The 21,390-nt window shown below is 33.2% G+C and overlaps 3 protein-coding genes across 7 annotated transcripts in view; 2 read left to right on the forward strand and 1 right to left on the reverse strand.

The window, feature by feature from the left end:
* Positions 1-4,243, forward strand: part of LOC120637848 (A disintegrin and metalloproteinase with thrombospondin motifs 15) — a 176,649-nt gene extending 172,406 nt beyond the window's left edge. Inside the window, exons 14-17 of one of the 5 annotated variants that reach the window (XM_039910005.1) lie at positions 163-277; positions 693-808; positions 1,209-1,881; positions 2,468-4,243. In XM_039910005.1, the coding sequence (XP_039765939.1) occupies positions 163-277; positions 693-808; positions 1,209-1,860 (883 nt within the window). In that variant the 3' untranslated portion in view covers positions 1,861-1,881; positions 2,468-4,243. Of the gene's footprint in view, positions 1-162; positions 278-692; positions 809-1,208 lie in introns of all 5 variants that reach the window. The other 4 variants (XM_039889142.1, XM_039909923.1, XM_039889223.1 and 1 more) reach the window with 4 other exon arrangements.
* Positions 4,235-7,460, reverse strand: LOC120623473 (transmembrane protein 14C). The gene is made up of 4 exons (XM_039889548.1): positions 7,271-7,460; positions 5,849-5,896; positions 5,530-5,620; positions 4,235-4,798 (listed from the first exon to the last, which is right to left on the reverse strand). Exons 1-4 carry the CDS (start codon positions 7,344-7,346, stop codon positions 4,678-4,680), a joined length of 336 nt encoding a protein of 111 aa, XP_039745482.1. The 5' UTR covers positions 7,347-7,460; the 3' UTR covers positions 4,235-4,677.
* Positions 7,461-8,696: 1,236 nt separating this feature from the next.
* LOC120623387 (glutamate--cysteine ligase regulatory subunit) lies at positions 8,697-21,115 on the forward strand. Its single transcript, XM_039889395.1, has 6 exons — positions 8,697-9,214; positions 11,132-11,408; positions 13,328-13,474; positions 14,708-14,824; positions 16,586-16,771; positions 18,968-21,115. Exons 1-6 carry the CDS (start codon positions 9,119-9,121, stop codon positions 19,126-19,128), a joined length of 984 nt encoding a protein of 327 aa, XP_039745329.1. The 5' UTR covers positions 8,697-9,118; the 3' UTR covers positions 19,129-21,115.
* Positions 21,116-21,390: the final 275 nt, after the last annotated feature.

Raw genomic sequence — 21,390 nt, forward strand, 5'->3', positions numbered from 1 at the left:
TCTAATTATATTCGTTTCAAATAAAGCCAAAATAGTTAGTAATCAACAAGTATTCTTACTGTAATAAATTACTATTCTAATATTGAATTAATCTAAATTTTATACTCTGGATGTACGTATGCAGAGAATGAAAAAATTAAAAATATGCAATTTTAATTCCAGTGCGTGTTTCAAAGACGAGCGGGTCTGTGCCCAACTTTTCTGCTTCGACGCAGCAAGCGGATACTGTGTTGCTTACAGACCCGCTGCAGAGGGATCGCCTTGTGGCGATGGGCAGGTGAGTTAAATGCCTCATCATAGTTATGAGCATAATTAATAACCCACAAATAGCCGCAAGCGTCCTATCTAACCTAGAGACTAGATCTAAGAGATCACACGCACATGAGACTTAACACGTACGCTTCAGATTAATGGACGCAGGGCGGATCTTCGTGGATCTAGTTCCTTGCATACTGCAAGTGTTGTTCTGTTTACAGGAGATGGTTTTTCACTTATCATAACAAAGTGGGCCGTCAGATTGGTTGGGAGAAAAAGTTAAAAAGATCCACTTATGTAGGCTTATTAACTTATGTAGTTAGACTACAAACTTCTACTCTTTGATAGCACTCATATTAATAATGTTAAAATTTTTCAATTAAGACCTACCTTTTACAAATTAAATCCGAAATTTATATAATTATAATATTTTTCAGTATTGTATAAACGGTCGGTGTATAACGGAGCACGAGAATATTATACCGGACTACTCGCAGCATACGCCGAGCTACGTGCGACCGGAAACTAGTCCATTTTATGGAAACATAACGAGGTCTGTATTATAGCAGGAACATTAAATATCACTTATTTTATATTGAATAATATTGCAAGAATACAAGCATTATTAATTGAATTAGTCTAGTGTTTGCAATATATAAGCTATTCTTAAGCAAAATTATATAAAAAATAGAGGAAGCACGTGTCTTATAATTTCTTAGTAATTCTAATAGTTCAGTTTCGTATATCGTGAATAAAAAAGGTGGTTCTTTATTTAATTAATAGAATATTGAATCTTCTCACTGTCACAACTGCAGCAGAGCTAAGCAGAACATCACAATATTGTCAACCAAAACGAAATACACAATAATCTCGTCGATGACAATTTGTGTAGATAACCGAACAACGTATCGTGTACAGATATTAACATGTTATTTTTATGAACACATATACAGTAACGAAGCAACAACTCAGCCATACGTACCTAGCACGGAAGCGCCAGAACCATACAAGCACAAATACAATTCATATTACCAAAAGAGTACAAAGTCGGAATACTCGTCGACAACGTCAACGACGACTACGATGACAACAACAACAACGACAACAACCACGACACCATCACCAAACATAACAACGACGACGTTACCAAAAACTACGACTGTAAGGACAACAGTGAATCCATTCAAATTCTTCCACTACGGCACAACGAGACCATCAACTGAGAACACAGAGAAATCAACAGAGCCAACTAAAACGCCTAGTACTTACCCACCATCTATAAATAAGTACTCTGTTACATCTACAAAGAACCCATATGATTTCAAAGAATACAGTACCAAACCTACAAAAGCAGATACACCAAAACGAGGTTTCCTTAGCAAAGATGATTTGGACACCTACTTTGGGCGGGGTACAACCAAAAGTCCTTTCTCAAGTAAAGGAATTAAATCTCTATTCAAAATAGGAACGTTTTACTCACAAGCAAAATCATTGGATAACTCAATAAGACCCGATGCGAACTCTCAGCAAGTCCAAATAGAACCGGCGAGATTAGTCTTCTCCTACCAAAAGAATTTGACGTCAGGGGAGGTCATAAGAACATAGAAGTGCCAAAATAATATATTGGTAAGGCAATTAACAGACTTGGACCATACTGATGTCATTCTTCCTTCGTCGCCTCATGGTCTTGTACATCTTAAAAAATATCACAATTGTCACTTTTATATCATATGCATTATTTTCAGCCATTCCTTTCAGTCACTGCATTGAATGATTACAAACTGTCACGAATTTATATAATCTATAGATAGTTTAGAAGATACAGCATGCAATCAAAATTTTGTATATATAATATCTGTGTACATACATATACAAAACTCAAATCACAGCCATACTCAAAACATTCCTACTTATTCATATTTCAAACATACTATTAAAAATCAACCAATCTATAAATTTACTTTAACGAAAATAAACAAAATTAATTTTGAAACCCCCAGATTCCACTGCAACAAAGTTAAGTGACCAAAATATAAAATTAGTATTTTGATAGCCAAACTAATTTATATACAGCATGAGCATAGAATATGTAGCTATTATTTCAGTAGATCCGTTTACTTTTATCAGACTATATAAACATCTGACAAATTTACAGAAAATTAGATAAGTTTTACAACACGTAATCTTGGTAATATTACTTTTTACTTTACAGTAGCCGCCACTAGCAAATCGAGCGGAATAAACATTGAAGACTGCTTTGCTGGACAAAGAGACTGGTACAACAGTGCCAATTAAAGCCTGGATTATTATCCGGGAATGTCCCGATCCAGCCTACTAAATACATTTCCGATTGTGAAACGTGCGCACATGCCTAGTATGAATATTACCTCGGTAATACTCTCTCATATTGTGATATTAAATATTATATAAAATTATACTACATGGTTTAATATTAAAAAAATCAACTGGCAACAAAAAATAATCAGAGGTAATATTCAATATTCAGCGGGTAATCAAAGGAGTGTGGCGCACGAGTGTGAATAAAATGTGTCTGAAGACAGGACTTAGTGTCAGACATAGTTTTGTGAGTGATATTACAATGTGATTGTGTTACTTTTAATGAACACTTAAGTACATTATTTTAATATGTATATTATTGACAAAACCGATCAATACGAGACTAATGATTCTCAGTGTGGTTTTGAGACTACTGTAGAAATATTTTCTTAAGACTATATTTTTGTAAGCTGTTGTAAAAAATAGAATCGTTTTAAGGTTGACAAACAAAAAACTGCCACGAAGTGCCTTTTTATAAATATTAAGCGAAGTATAAAATTAGGGCTCACGCTGAACAAGGAGATCCCATTATACAAAGTTATTTTGACTTATTTTAATTTTATTGTACTTACTCAATTTTACACATTTTATTAAAATACTCTAGCCTGTTTCGGCAGCACAAACATTATTTTGAAAAATTATATTGTTTTACTTTTGCGTTTAATGTATGGTCGCGACTGGTTCGCGTCTTGTAAAGCGATTAGGATCGCATTAAGGAAAAATAAATTACATGAACAAAAATATAAATACCGAATTACAATATACCCACGGTTTACCAAGTGAATATCGACTGTCGCGGGTAATACAATTTAACTGTTTTTTTTTATAGTAATTAGGGAATGTGTATGTTAGACTGAAATATTGCCTATAGTTCTGTTGGTAATTACTGCGTGTAGGAATATGAAGACGCGTGTGACTTGAATATATATATGGTCTTAAGGCCCAAATAGCAGAAAAGTTATGTTCAACTATCGAAAAATTAGAATGTCACAGTAAAATGGTACTTACTTACATAAATCTAACGCTCAAATTTGCACCAACTCAACAGTTAGTGTTTTTGGCAGTCAGGTTGTAAAACAAAAATCAGTAATACAGAATTTGTCAAAAGATGTCCATTTTACTTTGACTGTATAATTTCACAAAAAGCGACTTCATATTTGCGAGCGTGAAAATCTTTACTAAGCGTACTGTTAAAAAAATGATTATAAAATGTAAGCTCTTACAGGTATTATCGGCAGTCACCAAATCGAATAGAAATGGGTTGAGTTACTATTTTATGTTTTTGTTTTTTATAATTTATTTCGTCAGGATATTTTAGTTTAAGTTACTCTCACTTTTTGTTTTTAATTAGCATACATACTTCTGAACAACAAATTTTAAACTTGTTTTAGTATAAGTCTGTTTTTATTTCTAAATTTATTTATGTGACATAGTTTTGTAATTCCAAAAGTTACCATAGATTAAAAATTAAAATAGTTTTTCGGCAGTTTAGTTTAATGAATAGGAAAATGCAGCGAGCTTCCAACTTTGACATCACTTGCCTTTTGTATAATTATTTATTGTATGCCAATTATTTATGTATGAACCAACCTGTAAGTTTTCTCCTAAATTGTCTAAATCTTAAGAAAAAATATAAAAGAAAGAATATGACCATTGAGTTTTTATTATCCGCTTACGAGAATACTAAATCCCATCACCTATATTTTTACATCAACATAAATATACAACATATAAAACATTCGACTCAATAATATAATAACACAAATTGAATATTATTCCAGTAATAATTACATATACTTTAACATTAGTTAAAATAGTTTAGTCATTTCATTATCAAACCAGGCTGATTTTGCTTTAGAGTTACATTTTATCCAGAAAAGATATTTTAACAGAGGGTTTATTATTTAGTCTTACAGTTTTTCCTTTCACAATAATATACACAAACAGAAAACCTTAAAACCAGTTGTTCCAGCTAACCTTTAAACCTGGCATATAAAAACTGTCAGAGATATGATAATCATTCAGAAGTATATCAACTTAGTAGTATAATCGAACACTGAATGTAAAACACTTTTTAGAGTGCATTTAATTTGATTTCACTGACATAGGACTCGCTGTTACATTTTTTACCAATAATTTTGTTAGCATTCCCACTGATAGACAAAATACTAGACCGGCTGGCATAAACTTCCTGCCATTGTAATACCTGAAAATAATTATTTATTTTAACATACTTAATAATAATTAATGCTTAAAATTGTCTGTTTCTTAGTTTATTTCTTTGTTTACATATTTCTACTAAAAGTTAACCATTGACTATGCACTTGCAAATGATGGTAAGAGATGATGCAGTCTAGGATGGTACCAGGCTAACATGTATGGTATGAAACAGATACCCAATTTAGAAATTGTGAATTCCCAAATGCCCATGCTGGGGATTGAACCTGGGACCTGCCCATTAATAATGTTTACCGCTGCGCCAGGGAAGCTGACTAGCTTAACCACTGCATCAATCTTAATGTTTAGTGCAGAGATAACAGCTTGGAGATGGACGGATCTACTATTTCATCTGGTAATGATTACCTTTAGATTATACAACTAGCTTTTTTACCTACACACAATTAATAAGTGACTTAACAATTATTCATTGTAAAGTCAACATCTCCTAAGGATGCTCCGGTTTCGGAGCAAATCGTGCATAGAGGGTACATTGCCGAAGATCTGTTTGGATTGAAGTAATTATAAATTACACCATACAGATTCTCCTGCTTTTCGCGGAGTATAGCAAATAAAGCTTTTTCATATCATTGATTTCCGCAAAGTAACACCTGCTTCTATACAATGTCCATTACACTTTTAAAAAGAAGGTCTTGTCAGTTCTATTATTTATCAAGTAGTATTTGAGTAAAGCTTTATAAAAGTACATGAAAAATTTACCTGTAACCCATGAGTCCACCAAGAGTTGTTGTTGTACCCAACATTAATGTGTAGTTTGATGGATCCTGACTGAGCTGATACGCACCAACACCTGAAAAAGATACACAATGGAGATTGGAGATATTGTAAGAGGTATGATATTGTAAAGTTAAATATCCTATTGTGTTTACCACTATCTATTCCAAACATACTGATTGCCATGAGGAACTGTACCAACTTTCATGGCTAGGAATTATTAAGGCTCCACCGGGTATACTACAGCCTTACCTAGATAGATGATTTTTTTATAATCTGGAATAGAAAGTAAAGGATTACTTACCCAATATTGATCCAAAAATTATTCCAGCACCCAATGATGGAATTGAGCCTGGAAAAAAGAAGTAACTATTATTTTGAAGAAAAGTGTGAAATATAGTTTATAATAGATAGATAGAACATATAAAATATGGCTTATTTACTTATAAATTACCTGATTAATATTTTCATATTATATAATTAATTATTCAATAAATAAGTTAAATATTTCAATTTATTGAGCACAATACATAATGTTACATTTATAATACAATATTTAACATAAATTTAATTATATAATGTAACATATGTACACCCAGTTTAGGCACAGCCATTTTTTTTTAAATTAAACAGTTTTATGAATTTAAAAAACATAATAAGACACGAAGAAAAAAAATTGTACGGAAAGCGATTTTATTGGGGATCGCTTAAAATCAAAAAAATCGTTTACAGAATAAAAGCATTGCTCTTTGAGGTATTTTTTTAAATATATTGTTAAATTCATTGTCATTTTCAGTGTTCCTAACAAAATATGGCAGATGGTTAAATACTTTTGTAGATATTGTGTATGGACTTAGCTTGTGGAGTGCGTAGTGCGTACGTTATTTTTAGTTTTCTAGAAACCATTCTATTTCTTTAATTTGGTGTAAAATTGTATATTTTTGTTCACAAATTTGCAGATTTCATAGATATGTATGTATGGATGGATATGTATGGAGTTTATGTTTAATTTATGGAATAAGGTTGGCATGAATCTGTTTTATTTATATTAACTATTATTCATATGCATTTTTTTTGTAATATAAAAGGTCCTGTACATTTGTGCTATTTTCCCACAAAATAACGCCATATCTTAACCACACGTATCTGTAGACATAATATGCAGTTAATGATGTTTTTAAATCTGTTGTGTTTTTTAGTTCCCTTAGTCTGTGTATTAATTTGGATAATCTTGTTTTAGTTTTAAATATTAAGCATACATGCATGTTTTAAATGTCACAATAAATACAAAGCAATATTAGTTTTAAAAAGGTATTCTAAGTTGGCCATGATCAAAGTTTATCATTTGCCCCATTATAAAGCAACATTAATAATAATTTGACAACTTTATAATCAAGTCAAGTCCTTAGAGCAACTTATAATGTCAATATAAGTAAATTTAAGTAAAAAATATCCCAAGTAGGAAGTAAGAATTTTCTAGAATAATAAATTAAGTGTTAAAAGAAATGAAAATGATTGCTACTATCGCCTATATCTTATCTATTAAAAAAGATACCTTATGAGATGATAATAAAAAGTTTACAAGGTATTTATTATAATAATCAGAATATTCAGAACATTACTGAGCAAATATTAAGGACGTAGCAGTAGGTATGCACGTTTTATAATGTGTTGTTTTGCACCGAATTTTATTTCAGTAACAAAAAAAAAGAATATTGTAGCTGACCTGCTTTCGCGTAGCCCATGATACCACCAGCAGCTACAGTAGCGGCATAAGCGAAACTTAAAATATCAACTCCCATTATTATTTATTCTCTTTTTCTTTCTAACAAGTTATAATAATTTAGCAATCAATGATTAAACTTGCACCCAAAGAACCTCAGAACGCTGAACAAGTATTTACTATTTGACTTATGTCACTTGACAGTTCGAAATTTCGGACGTCAGGCCGACAACCGACTTCAGCACTTGACAGTTGACATATATCTTAACAAATTATTGTCAGAATACCATACATTGTGCTATGGAGGGTAGAGGTAAGAAGAGTCATCTGTGTATATGAAAAAGTGTCGTCAAAATGTATTTAATTAGGATGGCGCCACATTTGCATCAGGGTAACTCTTAAAAGAAGCGCCAAATATAAATATTGTTAGAGTAGGCTTGAAAAATAAACAAGGAAGTATGGAGATACAAGGAAGTAAGGTTATATTTACCACAATATTTTGTACAACGTAAGTTGTTGAAATTCTCAATAATTAACTACTTTAGTCGATAATGACATTAAATTTTTTAACTCGGCATACTTCAATTCATCTACGATTGCTACATTCATACCATACCCTGTGCATCCACCAGCGCCATTGTGGAGGATTTTTGAACTGTTATTTAGCGCAACAACTGGACACTTTTTCAACTTTTCTCCCATATAAGATGACTCTCCTTACCTCTACCCTCCATACATTGTGCTATTCTGACAATAATTTGTTACCATACCATACATTGGCACTACGAAAAGACATAAATCAAAAGAAGAATAAGTCAGAATACCATTACTATATAACATATACAACTTAGTAGACAACAAAACGAAAGACTACCAAAAGCCATTTGTAGCTATAAGAAGCCTATAAGGGCTTTAGCATTTTGCAAGGAAATACGCTCTAGAGTCTAGAGCATGTTTTATCCACTCAACGTGACATTGTTTCCTATACTAAACTGTCAGATCTAAATGCATGAATCTTCATTATAACAGATGATTCGCCGGAAGATATGCCTCTCTGTAACGTTACAGTTATCGTACATCTATCGTACGACTACATTCAGTTAGCAGTAGTTAAGATTGTCACGAAGAGAGGAACAATTGTATTAATATCCCTTCTCTTTACTTATCCCAACTAACGCAGTAATTCGCAGAAAATGTATGAAATCTCGTAAAAATGTATCGAAAAAAAAACAGTTTTGACTTAAGTATCAATAATTATAGAAGACCCTCTAAAGAAATTTTACAAAATAGCCGCGGGCGATCTAACTCACAAAAATCTCACTTGTCCCCCATATCATTTACCTGTGGCTTAAAAGACCTAGAACCCAAAGATAATGGAAAAAAAATTGACTTGACATTAGATGTTTTCATTTGCTAGCTGACTGCTGAATTCAACTCAAGTTTCAATTTTCAATGAATTCAATTCAACTTTGAAGTTTTGAACTTCAATTCAAAGTTTACCTAAAAATTTTATGTGAAATAATAAATAGAAGACCCTAAAATATTCGTTGAATTTTAAAATACCAATATACGAACAATCATAATTCAAATCTTTGACTAAGAATGTAGAGCTTGAAACTATTTCGCCATAATTTATTTAAGTACCTACGTCATTCCTATTCAGTCCCAATGATTTAACCATGAATTTCAATTTTCACCGCACAAGGCCACTGGAGTTTAGTTTATCATACTTGTTGGTGGCGAGCGAACGCTTGTATACTAATTAAATCAATATTTATCTTGTAACTCTTGTATTAAGAATTGGCCGAAGACTGCAATAAATTATTCAGAAAGTTCTACAATCTTTAAACAATGTTGCGGACTGCATCGAAAGTCACCATAAACACAGGAAATGTGCTAAACCTAATAGATATAAAGAAGAAGGCTGGACAAAATGTCACAGAAGAGGTTAGTTATTGTTTTTTGCATTTAAAAAATATATTCGACTCCGTAGATGCAATAAGATCATAATGCAATGTATTTTAATGCAAAGGTCTCAAACATTATTTGCAATATTTTCAGATAAAATAATATAAAATGCAAAGTTAGGTAAGTAAAAATATTATTTGTGATCTAAGCTAAAAGTATTATATTGCATGTGTTATAATTCTTTATTGGCTTAGTACGCGGGGGACTGAGTGTGATCCCTGGCAGGCACCTCTGACTTTTCAGAGTTATGTGCATTTTAAGCAAAATAATAAATATCACCTGCATAATGGTGAAAGAAAGCATCGTGAGGAATCTCATGCTTGAGAGTACTCTACAAATGAGCACTTGTGAACAACAGCCAAAACCTGGCCACTTGGTGGAGACCAAAGCTTTTTAATGCGCTGGTAATGGATTCATAATGATGTTCTTTATGTGAATGCAATATGATAGCTATTTGCTTGCCAAACCATACAATATTATAGCTGCTTAAAAGGATTTTTTTGACGTCATTGTTTTAGCAAACCACTATAATATCTACAATATTATTATGAAGTACTAGCAATGAATAAGCAATAACAGAATTACTTTAAGAACATGACAAGTTTTTTCTTTATCTTTGATTGTTTTATTATTTACACATTCATGGTCATGCTTTATAAATATACCACAGCTGACAGTCTCTCATATTGCTTAGACTGTCATTAAAAATTAACATAGTTTTGAGAAGAAACAAGAAACAATAGCAAATATGTCTTACTTATTTTAAACATTATTGACATGATGGATAACATTATTGTTTGATTTATGTATAAAAGATTTGCATTGTTTTGTTCAAGCAGAATATTATAGCTTAGCTTCTGGTATATGTAATAAAATCAAATCTAACTTTAATATCCTGACCCTGTTAATGCCCCAGTCCTGGGCACAGGCCTCCTCTCTGATAGGGAAAAGCCTTTAGAGCAGAGCAAAGCAGCAGACAGTTTGTGTTAAAAATACAGCAAATTTTGTTCTTCGCCATTGATGATAGCAAATAAACACATAACATACTTGAGTTTATGTTACTACCGTTTCTTGGAGTTATGTTTTCATAACAAGTTACCTACTTGTTATGAGTTGATAGGTACTTATTAATGTGATACCTACCTTTTCCTCAAGGTTGATTAAGCTTAATATAATAATAATATTGTTTATTTCTTTCATCAAAATTGCACATATAATGAGTTGACAAACTGGCTATCCTAGCTAGATTTTATCTGTGTTAAGGATAGCTTATTTAAAAATTGACTTAATACAACTCAATCAATTTGTTTATTGGGCGTTTATTATAGCTAGTTCTAACTACTGATTTGATGTTGAACCTAGTTGCTATGTTAGTTCGTCTTTAGCAAAATAGGTATCGGTAGTCTGCAGAAGGCACAATTTTAGACAGCATCATTACTAACCACCGGATGAGTTTGAAGTCAATGGCTAACTTGGACAAAGAAAAAGAACATACAACCGGTTGTTTACAGAATAAGACAAGACACAAAAAAAGGAACTTTTATGTTTTATTAGTAGTCGAGTGTTTTGTGATAACTTGCTTGGATAAGTATTGCAGTGATTAATTCTGGGCGCAAGGCAGCATTGTTGCAATGCTGTGTTTCCGGTCTGAAAGGCGTTGTCGCCGGTGTATTTACAGGCTCTTGAGGCTCAACTGATAACACCTACGCTTCAGGTCGATAGACACAGGGCAGCATGTTACAGTATGTGTTCCTTGCATTCCCTTCTTTGTGTTGTTCTGTCTAAAGGCGATGGTTTTCCACTTACAATCAGGTGGGCCATCTGCATGTTCTGTCAATTATTACTATAAAATTAAAAAAAAAAGGTAATGTAATGTCAAATTGTATGAAATTTCAGTTATCGGAGAGCATCAAGCTAACCCTAACGGAATACGGCACCCAGAACGGGTTTCCTCTAGCCAACGGCACAGCGCACGCAGAATCTTCAGGACATTCCGACTACGTGGTGCTCTCAACGTCAGCGGCGTCTGACGAGGCGGTGGTGAATATTACACGACCGCACGATGATGTCCAAAACAAAATGGCGGAAGAGGAACGGAAGAATCTCAAGATTGGTGTCAAGATTTTCATAAACGAAGACAGCACAACTGCACTGACAGAATGTTTGGAAAATGGTAGGTATATAATTTATTTTTGCTGTTCCTAGCGGTTTAAACAGCGTTATATATATAAAGGTCGTAAGAAAATGTTGTGTTCGCCTCGATAGAAACATTTCTAAAATTAGCATATACTGTATATGCTAATTTTAGAAATGTTTCTATATCGAAACTATGGGACCAAATCTTATCTAGATAAACCTTTAACAGCATGTTGCTGTTAAAGTTAGGTTTATCTAAATACCAGCGACCCGCTCCGACTTCGCACACGACATTGCGGCAGTTTGGAGTGACGTATGATAAAATTCCGTTATAGATTTATTAAATCTATCTCGTTAGGTTTAGCAAGTGTTTGTAATTTAAGGGCACAAAAATATTTTTGTTACGAAATCGCATTAAAAATCATTTTTTTTTGCTTTTTTCTCCTATAATATGCTTGTAACTACATATAAACCTTCCTCTTGGATCGCTCTATCTATTTATTGTTGCTGAAATTAAAATCCGTTGCGTATTTTAAAAGAACTAAGCGTACAATCAGTGAGAGTAACTTTGTTTTATACTATGTAATGAAGATTTACAACAGCACTTCTAACTCACAGTGTTTTTCTCGAGTACAGTACATTAATGGCTTATTTCAAGTTCGCGGATTTTTGATTTAGATTTATATTTGACTTTGTATTATTACTTACAAAGTCTTACTCAAAAATTTTTGTTTTGTGTAATCATTAGGATTAAAGGCTTACCATGTGGCTCGTTGCTCTCGTTATATGTTCGCTGTTGAACACACCGATAGCGCGATGTAAGCTACAAGTGGTGCCATCTAGTTATATACAGGTTAAATATTCATGGCGTAGGTCTAGATTCGAATTATGTGCTTAATGATTAGTCTGTCTGAAAATATTTTTAATGTGAGGTCAAACAAAAAAAAAAGATATGTTTCGGTCTGATGGACGTAAAAGTTTTGTTTTTTAAACTTTCAATAAGTATCGGTCTCAGAAATATGGTACCAGAGCTGAAAATCTTCTGTATATTATCGGTTTTGTGGAGAAAAATTCATCTATGAAAAAAATGGGGTTCCTGCTATGTACATACTGCTAAAACGTTAAATTAACGCTGAATAAAAATGTATCAAGTCGTAATATGTCACGTGAAGTTTTATTACATAATTTACTTCATCGTTATTTAATTTATTTAACCGACCACGTACTAAATGAGACCATTGAATTCATAATACTACTTAAATCATAGTCAAAGTTGATAAATAATGTTGATAGCTTTATTATGTAGTTTATTGAAATGTGTGGCAGTTTATTAATCAAGATATTTTCTTTCTTCTTAACTTTATGTATTTGCTACCAGCATAGACTCCATCTTCGCTTAGCCACCAGGTATTGTAGTCAATGGCTAAGTTGTCAATCAAGAGGATGCAATAAAAAAAACTACTTCTGTATTAGGTGTATATAATCAACTTTGCGATAAATTTCCATACAGCGACATCTATGATTCGCTCTGGAAAACAATGTTGAGTTTGAGAGAAGGCAGACCCTAGAACGCCATAGCGTAAATTCAAATGCCATGGAAGTAAAACTTTTTTGTCAACCCAACCTGGGTTATAGGGTTTCTTCGGCTGGTTTGGAGAATATTTATTTATGTTTTATTCAATTATTCAATTGCATTCATGCCTTAACATAGTCATGAGGAAATGTCAGGGCATAGCAATAAGGAAAAGATCTGATTGGTGCTGTATAAAGATTGAAGAAATTATAAATGAACCATACAGATTTTTCTTCTCTTCGCGGACAATAGTAAAGTAAGTTTAATTTTTATTGTATATCATGGAAACTAACGCTTGCGACTATCCCAACATTATTATAATTTCTTAAGTCGCTGTAAAAAGCTCTGATATATTATTCAATTTTGTTTTATTTCATTTTCAGTATTCACAGCCCTGCGCACAGAGCACATCGAAAATGTAATCCTGTCATACAACCCGGATCTACAGCACCGGGACGACGCCAGGATTGACTCCAGTCCCAAGAATAATTTCGCTAAGGCATCCCCAATATCTCTAGGCAGCAATGTTGGTAAGTGGAATATATACGGCGATATTTTTGTCGTCCTACGCAGCGTATGTCGGCCCCCAACGAGGTGGACAGACGACATCAGGCGAGTCGCTGCGAGCCGCTAGAGGCAACTGGCCCAGTACCGTGGATTGTGGAACTCCCTGGAAAAGACCTATGTCCAGCAGTGGATGTGAATTTATGATGATGACGTGATGACAGCGTGAGTGAATCTATTTGTGTAGTTATTCTTAAAAAAAAAAAACATTAGTAATGACTGCTTTTTAAGTAACAAACACCTGTATTAATTATAGTGCTTGTAATAGTTAAACAAATAATGAATGATCAATCAATGAATGATTGATTGATATAGAACTGAAAGAGCGCCATCTAGTGACAACACTGTTTCCCACTTTTATTATTATTCAAAATCAAATTTTTTCAAAATTCAAATTTTATTCAAGTAGGCCTATCACAGGCACTTATGAAGCGTTCATACATATTTGTTTACATAATTGTACCGGGATGGTGATAACTTCGTTCGCCAACTTAAATCTAAAGCTACGAGGGTTCCAAACGCGCCCTGGTCTAAGAAGACCCCACAACAAACTTAGCCGGGTAAATTTATTTTTTTGTTACCACCATCTTCCAGTAAATTTATAATAAGCTATGAAGCTAGAGCAATTCACACCCAAGCTTTTTTATCGTTTAAATAATCCTTAATATTATAATAGGATTTTTCTGTAAGCTTACGTTTTATATAAACTTTGAACTTATTGAGAGACATCTCAAATATTTCATTTGGTAAATTGTTATAAAATAATATACAATTGCCTTTGAATGAATTTGCAATTTTGTGTAGACTAGTAAACTGCACAACGAGTTTATTTTTGCTTCTAATATTTATATTGTTACACGCTGTTATTGTATATTGTTAATAATATATATGTCGGAGTTTGATTAGTATCAGGGTTATTAAAAAGAACATGACCGTTGACTCCTTGAAAGCCATCGGTCATGAAATTATAGAAATCAATCACATAATTTATTAATCTTAAATTTCACGCCTTGGTATATCCGCGGCGCCATATATTATTTTTCTTTCTTTCAATTTATTCGATTGCATGAAACAAAACGAATAGGCAGAAAATCTCACACTAGGCTCTCCGTTACCGGTATCGAAATGGCCCCAATTTCGATTGTCATATACGATTTTAGTGATGAATGTAATTCATAATTGCAACGATTTGTTCGCAGCGCGTATTTCAAGTACAGAAGTCGAAGCGGACAACGAAGCCGACGCGAGGAAGTGTGAAGCTATACTGCCTGGTATTAAAATACTGTGGGCGGTACTTGAAGGCTATGTCAAAGACGGTAGGTCGAAATATTTACTTGATAGCTGATAGCCGTGTAGCGTGTAGCCTGTATACTAGTAGTATGATTATATTAACTTCCTTGTTGGTTTTTTATTTTTTTATTTTTGTTTGTCGAAATCCTGGAAAAATAACCCAGAAATTCGAGAAAGTCAATCAAGAAATTCCTAGTACACGCCTGAAACTCGCAATTTTGCGGTGAATTAGCCCCGTGCCTCCGGAGAATGCACCTGTGTTTGCAAACACTCTGCAACAATGCACTTAGTATATAAATATATATATATATATATTTATATATATTTATATTTAGTATAAGTTCATTGTGTTTGCAAACACAGGTGCATTCTCCATTCTCTCTCTCTTTCCCATAGTGCGATGTGACGGCAGCTCAGACACGAACGGAAAGTGACCAGGCGAATCACCGACCGCTTTACGTACTCTCGGAGGCACGGGGCTAATTTCTGGCTCGAATTTCTGGGTTATATTATATATATATGTATATTATATTCAATGTGAAAATTAAAATGGAAATAATACTTTAGAGGCTTTTAAAATAAATAAATCCGCTACAAACAATCCGAAAAATAAAAATGACGGACACTGTTTGTTTTTATAGCCTACTAGTTGTTGCCCGCGACTTCGCCCGCTTTTGTTTTTGTTTTTCGAAAGACATGTGCCTCATAAATGTGGCAGCACTTTATGTATTAAGGATAGCTAAGCCTTGTGTAAAATCGTCAAACATTTTTGTTTCCTCTCCCAAGAGAACTGAGGTTAATTTCGGGATAAAAAGACTCCTTTATTACTTCTAATACCTTCAGGAATATGTGTACAAAGTTTCGTGTTGATCGGTTTAGTAGTTTTTGCATGAAAGCGTAACAAACATACTTACATTCATATTTATAATATTATAGTCGGAAAAATGTAATAGGCCCGTTTTGACATTTGTGCAAGACCATAGAATGTAACTTGGAACGAAACTGAAAGAAACAAAAAAATAAAAATCAATTACATACAGTGTTTTAAAAAATAAAATTAAAATAAATTTTTTTGGGACGTTAAATAATATGAAAGAATATATCGCGAGTATTCTTTTTGCGCTTACTTCATAGTAGCATGCAATTTATAATTGTTGCGAAACGTTCCGAAAACAGTTACGTTCTCAGTCTTTTTTTTTTATACTAGAGCTGTAACCATTTTTTTACTGAATATCGAAATTAAATATGGTGTAGTTATCTTTACTGCAAAGAATAAGCTTGGTTCTCAAAATGGGTTCTAAATAATGAGTCTGAGTTGATGTGTCTGACCAAGCGGCACATGACTGAAGCGTCCCCGCGCGCACTGCGCAGTTTTTCGTTCCTCATCTTGTATAGTTGACTGTGCGCCCGTTTACTATTACGTTAACTATGGCTTTTCTATTTTGGACATTAATTTAAACATAGTGATTTGACTCGATTTTTGTGTTTGTTGTTATATAGTACTAACTCTGTTTCAACATGTTGAAAAGTCGACGTATAATCAACAGCCAGTCACGCGTATTGGTTGAGGAGTTAAAGGAATACTTTGAACGAACGAACACTTTACAATACATAATAATATCAATCAAGTACTGATACAAACTTGAATTGATTTATCGTGAGTATCGAGTACAGAGTCTTATGGTTCCATAACTAGTTAAGTCGCGATGACAAATGTCAAAACGGGCCTATTATATTTTTACGACTATAGTAGGGATTTATTGATTGATGATGATTCATTTTTCTAGGACGCGTGCAACAACTAGGCGTGGCGGACGTGGGCGGCGGTTGCCTCAGGAAGCTCCACGCGTGGGCGCTGGTGAAGCCCACCATAGCGCAAATCAACCTCGCCTCGTGTTGCGTGGTGCCGCCTTCACTGCACGCCTTCTGCAGATCCAATGACGTGCAGTTACTTACACATGCTGATCCCCCGGGTGAGTAATCATTATACTTTTTGACGACCTCCCTGCATTGGATCTAGAACCCGCCAGAGGCAATTTGAGATTTTTTATAATTTATTATCTTTATCACTGAATTCTTCCTAGATGGCTGGACGGCTGGTTTAGATTCACAAATCAGCCCGACAGATGGCGCTGGGGTCAGCTAGTATTATATCTTAATATATATAAATCTCCTGTCACGATGTTTGTCCGAGATGGACTCCTAAACTACTTAACCGATTTAAAATTAAATTGGCACACCGTGAGCAGTCTGGTTCAACTTAAGAGATAGGATATCTTAGATCTTTAATTATAGTTGCAATTTTATTTTATTGCAAATTATTTGTCTATAATTAATTGACAGTCACATGTTACATATTTATATATATATATATATATATATATATATGTAACAACTATACTCATTTAAGTCTTAGCGATAATGAATACTTTAAAAACAAAATCAAACGCAGACGAAGTCGCGGGCCACAGCTAGTAAAATGTATAAAAAAGAATAGAATACAATTTTATTGTTCACTGTTTACACATAGAACGGCATTTGACAAGGCCAAGAAAAATATTCAAAACAGTATACCGACAGCCGGGCGTACAGTAAGAGTATTAAATAGGTTATTATAATAAATATATAATATAATATATGCATTTTCTCTGATCTGGCTTGTTGGGCACTTCGGTTGTGGCTAGTTACCGACAAAGCGTGCCGTGCGATGTAGCGTTCTGGTACGATGTCTCTTGGAAATCGATTAAAATTGCCATACCCCTAACAGGTGAGCCCGTTACCATCGTAGACTGCACTCACTAACCCACTAACCAGCTGGTGAGATTGCAGTCAAGGGCTAACTAACAGTGGAACAAAGAAAACATTGTCAAGTCATTACCGTTCCACTACAGAATGAGCAGGGTTTTAGCCGTTCCCAAGTTCCACCGTCCACGCTCTCTCACGCCAATATCTAATGGAGAATAAATAAATAAATAATAATAATAATTGTCTTTATTGTGTCTCATTTACATGTTATCATGTAATTTACATACATTTAGTTAAAAACTGTGTTACAGCTATTATTACCCTCCTCCAGGGTTTGCTTAAATACAAAAAGACTGAAACAAAGAAAATTAAATATGCTACGACAATACACACATCGCCACCTAGCCCTAAAGTAAGCGTAGCTTGTGTAAGGGTACTAAGATGACTGACGAATATTTTTATAAATAAAATATAATCAAAATTAAAAATTAAAAATTCATTTATTTCAAGTAGGCCTAATATAAGCACTTTTGAAACGTCAAGCCCACTACACGGCACTGATCTTCTCTCATGAGAAGGGTTTAGGCTGTACCACGCTGGCCAAGTGCAGTTGATAGACTCCTTTAAGAATTATCCATAACTCTCAGGCATGCAGGTTTCCTAACAATGTTTTCCTTCACCGTTCAAACGGTGCAAGTGAAATTTAAATTGCTTAATTAAAACCGCACATTTTTTTTTTTTTACACAAACTACTAAAATTATTATTCTTCGCATCCTAAAACTCACCTGAGTTTATTAGGACGCTGCACATTCCTCTAAAATGTAATAAGTTTAAATATATACAATATCATATTTTAATCATTAAAAATCAAATAACAGTGTACAGCAGGTAGTACACTAATAAATCCAGTGTAGGTAATTCTGTACTGCGAGCAATCGAGTCCCTCAGTAGATACGAGCGACCGGTTGGGCGCTGCCCCGAATGCATACGTTATACAGGTGTTCCAATATTACTATGTTTAAAGGTTTTAAGTTAGATTTATTTCATGGTAATATTTGTTTAGAATGCGTTTTTCGTTACTCTCCGTCACTGTATTTCTCAACGTTAGGGGTATACATAACTCCGTAAAGTTAGTGGTGAAAGGAAATCCGAAGCCTTATCAACAAGGCTATCACCGTTTTATTAATAAAAAACACTATATATTAATATGAATAGTATATATAAATACTTAGAATATACAAATAAGCACCCAGACACTGAAAAACATTTATGTTCATCACACAAACATTTTCTAGTTGTGGGTATCCTTTGACGTCAAAACAAGTGGTATTTTGAACTTCTTAAAAAAACGCACATAAAACGGCAAATTTAGAGATGCGTGTCACCTAGGCTTTTATATATATTTTGAATATTGTTTTTGCAGATCTCCTGTCAATAGCAGCAGCCAAAACACTGTTAGATGCGGGCATCGGTTGTAACAACTTGGATTGGTGCGCAAGGTACCAGGTTCACATAAAGTGTAGAGGTGTGCTAGCACTCAAAGGATACGTGTGTAAAGCCACGCTGAGGCACAAGGGGGATTGACATATGCTTACTTAAAAAAAAATGGCTAGCTATATTTATAAAATATCTGTTCTAAATTTACATTTGATTATATGCGGAACTCCAATGTCAGGAAAAAAGCGAAATATTACCTATCAAATATCAAAATGGCATCCGTTTTATTTATTCTCATTTTTCTTCAAAGTCTTATTATGAATAAAATTTTTTCATTGCTTTTAAGTATAAAGGATGGCTTCTGGATTTCAATAATAATAAAAATATAAATGTATCAATAAAATCTCTTATTGGGCATTGTATTAGATTTCATAATTTTAAAACACTTGTTTTTTTTCTATTTTATAACTTTATTTACACTAAAGAGTAATGAAAACATTGTTACATAATAAGACAAGTAAAAAAAGCTTGTTGTGAGTTAAAATATTACATATAAATAAGAGATAAATATAAATACTTATTGTATCGATATCGGTATCAAGTATTATACCTGTTATTTTGGGTAACTTTGATTTCATTATGAATTTAACAGAACGAAAAATGGTATTCTATTGTTTTTTTTTTTTTCGAGAGTGAATAATCCTAGGGATATACTCACTTTCAATTTTAGTCTAAGAAGTCAAAAACTCCTTTTCGGTTTACTGTGGCACCATTATTAATTTGATCCAAATTTACGCATTAACAAAATAAATAAAATAACTTTATTTGAAAAAAAGTTTAGAACAATCAATTGCTAGTGTTCTCTACACCAGGTGGCCCTTATCCTGAAGACCAACTATGTCTTCTTACTTTATTTAACAAAGGATTTGGAGACTATTATATGACCTTGATTATCAGCTAGATTTTTAGAATGGCAACACCAGATTATGTCTTATTCAAATATAAGCGGTTAAGACAAGGCTAGCATAAGCTAAACAAAAAGACAGTAAAATAGGACTACGATTGAATGACTAAACATATTAAGATAGATTATACATCAAAGTTATCCAATTTGACAAACTTTAAAAGTATCTTATTAAAATAATTACTGAAGGACAATAGAAACGCCAAGTTGAATTTTTGTTTGGTGCTGTTATTATTTTATTTATTATTGCTATAAATTATAATACTTATAATGTTCCTAAAAAAAATGTTTAATTACATAAATCTTTCAAATAACCGTGCAGTTCTAAAATGTATGTTTAGTTTGTAGGTTGCCAGGCATTGCAATATAGATGAAAATTCAAAAAAAATTGTGGTTACCACAAAATTGTGATACGTGTGCTTATCCTAATTAGAAAATAGAATATAATTTACATTTATTTTTATTGTAAGAATAAAAAACCGTAAACGTATTAAATTTTACAGGGCATTTATTTTTCCACGCAATTTCTATTTGCATTTTTTATTAAATATATTCCCGACATTATAAGAAATACCTTTTAGAATAAAAAAAAAACCAAAATCATTAATGATTATAAAAATATGAAATAGTACCCTTATTAATAAACGTGGCATAACGTCGGAATAATTGTGCAGTGATTATCACGCTCTGACATTTGAAAATTGCTGTCAGTTGAAGTGTGACAAAACACGGCACTGGTGGTTTGTCACAATTCAACGCGTCTTACATCTGGATAATCTCAGATGAAGGAGTTATATTCTTCCACACACATCCACTCGCTCATTCACACAAGTTGTTATGGATATCGTCACTGATTGTTCTGTTTATTATAATGATAAAAGGTTTAATCGTTGCGCCGATTGTAATAGTCGTATGTACGTAATCAAACCAATATGACCTGTTATAACTACGAGAAAAGCGTGCCTTCCATTATGTACATATGATGGCCACTAAAATGGCGATTGACGCTAGTGCATCACGTTTTTGCAAATTGATTTTGGTAAAACCAATTAACAATTAAAATTCGGCAGTGAAATACAAAATTTTTACAAAATCCTTGCTGTGCGGTGATGACACTTTATGTACTTAGGAATGTGGATACAATAATAAATCACATACATCATACACTGAGGTTTTTTTTTTATTCCAATACAAGTAAGCCCTTTAATTTAATCTCACTGGGTGGTAAGTGTTGATGCAGTCAAGATGGTAGCGGGGTAACCTGTATGGCAGTTGGAACACATATTTCTCATTTCTACACCTTTCCGTTTTGGATTTTCGAAAAGAACGTGTAAGATACGGAGGTAGATCTTTACAGAGGCAGGACGAGTCTAAAAAAAGATGAAACAAGAAATGAAAAATAAGTAGATTATTGAATATACACATGAATTACGTGATGATAAACA

This window comes from Pararge aegeria, chromosome 1 (genome assembly GCF_905163445.1).
Source record: "Pararge aegeria chromosome 1, ilParAegt1.1, whole genome shotgun sequence".
Classification (NCBI taxonomy): Eukaryota; Metazoa; Arthropoda; class Insecta; order Lepidoptera; family Nymphalidae; genus Pararge; species Pararge aegeria.